Source organism: Carassius gibelio, chromosome B5, assembly GCF_023724105.1.
Source record: "Carassius gibelio isolate Cgi1373 ecotype wild population from Czech Republic chromosome B5, carGib1.2-hapl.c, whole genome shotgun sequence".
Lineage (NCBI taxonomy): Eukaryota > Metazoa > Chordata > Actinopteri > Cypriniformes > Cyprinidae > Carassius > Carassius gibelio.
This window is the reverse complement of record NC_068400.1, coordinates 18,340,639-18,345,208: the sequence shown is the minus strand read 5'-3', so window position 1 is coordinate 18,345,208 and position 4,570 is coordinate 18,340,639. Positions and strand designations below refer to the sequence as shown.

Genomic DNA, 4,570 nt, shown 5'->3' with positions numbered 1-4,570 from the left:
AATTATGTTATTAAATCAAAAACGGATAAGGAAACAACCTTTTTTGTTGTTGTTGTAGCAGGTGACAGACTATAACAATAATAGCAACATTTTCACAATCTATTTGGACAACCCTTAACTAGAGTTTTATGATATCAAAAAAAAAGGAAGGAAGGAAGGAAGGTAACATGTTTTATTAACACATATTACCTACCTTAATGACACGTCAATTGGTTCCTCAGAGAGATTATTTTACAATAGTGTTTATGTAACAATAAATAAAGTGTAAGCTATTAACTACTGTATTAGTAGTCTTCCAGATTGGTAACTACAGCTGCTTTGTATATGAGCTCAGAGATATCTCCCAATGAGGTCTGAGGGTAATGTGCCAGAGCTTGTCTCTGTAGTGCCTCCTCCAAACTGGTTTGATGTGTAGGAATCATTTGGTCCACAGACATGGAAGAATATATGGCCTGATTGGCAGTACAGTAAGACAACTTATGTCCAGAAAAACTGTCAGGGTGAGATGAAAAGCAGTTAATCTGCCAGTGACTGCTTGACTGGTTTTGGAATGAATATTGAGCCAACCTGTCTGATGGGCAATTGGAAAAAGATGACACTCCAGGTGTTTCAGAGTGTCTGTTGGCCCACTGTAGAACTCCAGGTAGGTCTGGAGAAATGTCTGGACGGGGTGGCATTGGATGCGGAAGGTTTTGAGACCAGGGACTCAGAACTGGTCTAAGGCTTTCCTGATGGTGACGCAGGCCTCTGTTGGCCTCTGGTCTTTCTCTTTGTTCTGGAAAGCCAGAATTTTGTTCTGGGTTTAAATCAAGATGGGTCGGTGGAAAAGCTGCTACAGGTATAGAGTTAGAACTCACTTCCCTGCCTGGACTTCTCCTAACTGATGTAGTCAGCTTCTTGCTTTTCATACATCGAGCTCGTCTGTTTTGGAACCACACCTGCAAAGGAATAGGAATAAATGTAAGGAATAAAATGTAAAATCAAGACAAAATAATATAATAAAAATACATTTATTTTCTAGTCTTATTACCTGAATTTTGCTTTCTGGAAGTAATGTGAGTGCAGCCAGTCGTTCTCGCATAGTGATGTCTGGATATGGCGTAATCATGAAAGCGCGCTCTAATTCTGACAATTGAGCGCGGCTAAAAATCGTCCTCTTTCTTTTTCTTTGCCCTTCAGCATGGTAGGTTTTTTCGAGTTCAGGAGAAGACAACGAATGCTTAGTTGTTACACCTAAAGATCAAAGTTAGAAAAATGCTGTCAGAAAATACACACACAGTGGGAATAGGATCGACTAAATATCGACTAGAATAGTAAAAAAATGTTTTACAAGATTTTTTTGTCGTAAATGTTCTTATATAGAACGTGCATTTTAGATTCGTTTTTAAAATATAAATAGGCGAAAATAAAAATAAGAACAATTGATAATAAAAAACGAATGAGAATTCCATTATCCAACGTAGCCTAAATCAATCCAAAATGCGTAATGTGTTCAAACGTTATATTCTCACCTGTAATTTGGACCATGTTTGTGTTGAAGATAAAATCTCTTTCTGTCTCCACGCTTATTTTTTGAACCAAATCGAACGATTGATCATAAAATAATGCCATAGTCCTTAATTCTAAAACAGAAGTTTAGTGAAGCGCGCTCTCTCCCGAATCTCCAGTCCTGACCTAAGTCCAACGCTGATGTGTTTCATAGAGCATTTAAACCCACCTACTTTATACTCTTCCCTTTTCACACCCATACGCTCATATCGCACTTCAAGGTGTCTTCGCTGGCACAGCGACAGTTTAAATAATAGAATAATAATAATAAAACTTTGATCCCCCACCCGCACTAAGATAATCCTTCTACATGTCTGGCAACTTCGTATAGCCATCTCCTATATCTGCCGCGTCGACGGGAAAGCAGAGATTCAGATTCTGTCTGATGGGCGCAGCTGTCTATCACAGATCTTTTGTCAGGCAAATAACCACATACTTCACCTGCCTGTTTCTGTCTCACATGAAAGGATGTCGAAGATTTGTTCACAGAAAAAGTTGGAGGTGTTCGATCAAGTTGTTTCAATGCACGTTTATATAAATATTATATAAAATTAAATTAAATTAATACAATTATGTGGAACATTTTAAATAATTACGCGTTAGCAACGTGAAGTAGCCTAAACAAAGCAATTGGCTATAAAACAGCGTACAAAATAAGAGATCACTTAAATTCTTGAAGATGAACACCTATAATAAAACGGGAATAATTTGTGGGGGGAAAAAGTGATTTCTGCTAAATTTATCTTCATCAATAAGTTCAAATTCGAAATTAAGTTCAAAATGATTAAAAATCTATCTATCTATCTATCTATCTATCTATCTATCTATCTATCTATCTATCTATCTATCTATCTATCTATCTATCTATCTATCTATCTATCTTACAGTACCTATTCTTGATGCGTTTTGTAATATCCAGGGACATATTATTATCTGGATGATATTACTTGTTCGGATTAAGAGCAGTGTAGCCTACGACGAATGAACAGTAATCTAAACCAGAGATTACTTTAATAATCTGTGCGTTTTTTAACTTTGTCGGCATGAGGCTCCATCACTTTCAGGTCAAAATTCATTTTTTTTTTAAACCACATTAATTTAGGCTAATATGTCTATGTGCGACATTTTGTGTAAAGATGATCTCTTTCCGATAATTTCAATTAAATTCTGACCCCTTCTGTTATATAATTTAGTCCAATACATGTAGAATACACATAGGCCATTTCAGACGCTTCGATATCAAAAGCCTATTGACAGCGACAAGTACAGCCTATTAGGCTGCTGAAACACAAACACACCAGACAAATGAACTATCGGATAGGCTACTGAAGGACAACATCAGAAAGGGCCAGCACGAGGACGTCAGCTCTGAAAGAAGCTTTTTTATTTGTATTTTTTCAGAGGATAAAACAGCACCACCAACAACAATACAGACACCTAAACGCATAAAATGTACTCAAATGTTTCGTTTAGAACTGAATAATTTTGAAGTGTTTTATTCAAGTTAAGCGTTCAATCTTGGGGTGTTTTTTATTTTTGTTTGTTTGTTTAACACATTTATACCTTCAACATTGCCCTCTGATTATTGCTCCTCGCTTTACTGTTTTTCTTCTATAAGGGACTGCCTGTTTTATGTATTTGTATCTTTTTTTTTTTTCTTAAATTTTTACAGAAGGAAATTAGCCTATTTAAACCACACCTGAATTATAAATAGCCTGTAGAATATCAAACCAAGTGGCTTGAGTAGTCTACGCTACACATTTTTTTTTTTTAGATGTAAAGATTAATCTTTAATTATTTTAATGAGTTATAATTGTAGTCTTTTATTTTCTAACAACATCTGTTATAACAGAAGTGCTAAATAATTTTCATTTCCGCTTTGAACACTAAGCTATCTATTTTTGTTCCATTTTAAATTTGTGTGAAAAAGCCTATTTTTGGTAGCCTTACCGTCGTTCAAAATAGTAAAACTTTTTCTTCTGTATGTGCTGCTCAATATGTGGAAAACAATGGGAGTGAACAAGAATGTAAATGTTTTGTGTGTGTGAGGGAAAAAAAAGTATATGTTAGCCTACAACTTCAATAGGCCTGTATGGTATTCCGTGGCAGAATATGTTATATGTGTTTAATCATAGGCTACTCACAGAATTTTGACAATTATGATCACATTTGAGAAAACAATTAAACTATGTTGGGAGATATGAAGATCATTTGGTTACGGGTTTTGCTGATGTTTGTTTCACCAGTGACCACACAGTGTCGCTGTGGTTATAGTTACATGTCTCTCTTTTACTTTTCATACGATATTGTCTTGTGTCCATTGTAGGGTTCTTTCACGGTGCAGCGCTATCTCTCTTCCCTTTTCTTCGTTATTAGATATCTCTTTCCTATTTGGTTGTGCTATTCTCTCTTATCAAATAAATTATAATCATAATTATTAGGCTATATTAATAATAGTAACATATATAAAAAAGATACAGAACAAAATTAAAGGTGCAAAAACATGATAACCATCCAACATCATGCTAACTTTTTATTATTATTATTTATGCCAAAATCAACTTAGGCTACATTATACTAACTACACCGATTTAGGCTTACAATAAGAGCAACATAAATAAAAAATAATACAAAAGCTAGAAAAATAATTATATTAGGCTAAACATTAAACTTCGTTTTTGACATTTTATTTATTTATTTATTTATTTTGTGCCCATTGTGGACATATTTATTGTCTACCAAAAGAGCTGATTCTCACCTTAAAATGTGCAGTTTTGTATATACCAAGAGCAAACTGAATATAAGAGTTTGAGTTGCAATAAATAAAAATATTAGAAATTTTATTCAGATTTCCCCCCTGAGAGGAACATAACTAGGTAGGTTCCACATGTTTTGGCAAACAACTTAACAAAAAAAAAAGTTCAATCGTCACAGAGCTTTTTCCATCTATATTTAACATAAAGTGTGCAGTCACAAAAGTAACATTTAAGATTTCAGTGTAACAACCATTATCTTGTCACAT

General features: G+C 34.4%; 1 protein-coding gene across 1 annotated transcript; it reads right to left on the bottom strand.

Annotated features, from left to right (window-relative positions):
* Positions 1 to 284: 284 nt before the first annotated feature.
* LOC127957154 (homeobox protein SEBOX-like) lies at positions 285 to 1,611 on the bottom strand. The gene is made up of 3 exons (XM_052555562.1): positions 1,512 to 1,611; positions 1,031 to 1,233; positions 285 to 938 (listed from the first exon to the last, which is right to left on the bottom strand). Exons 1-3 carry the CDS (start codon positions 1,609 to 1,611, stop codon positions 285 to 287), a joined length of 957 nt encoding a protein of 318 aa, XP_052411522.1.
* Positions 1,612 to 4,570: the final 2,959 nt, after the last annotated feature.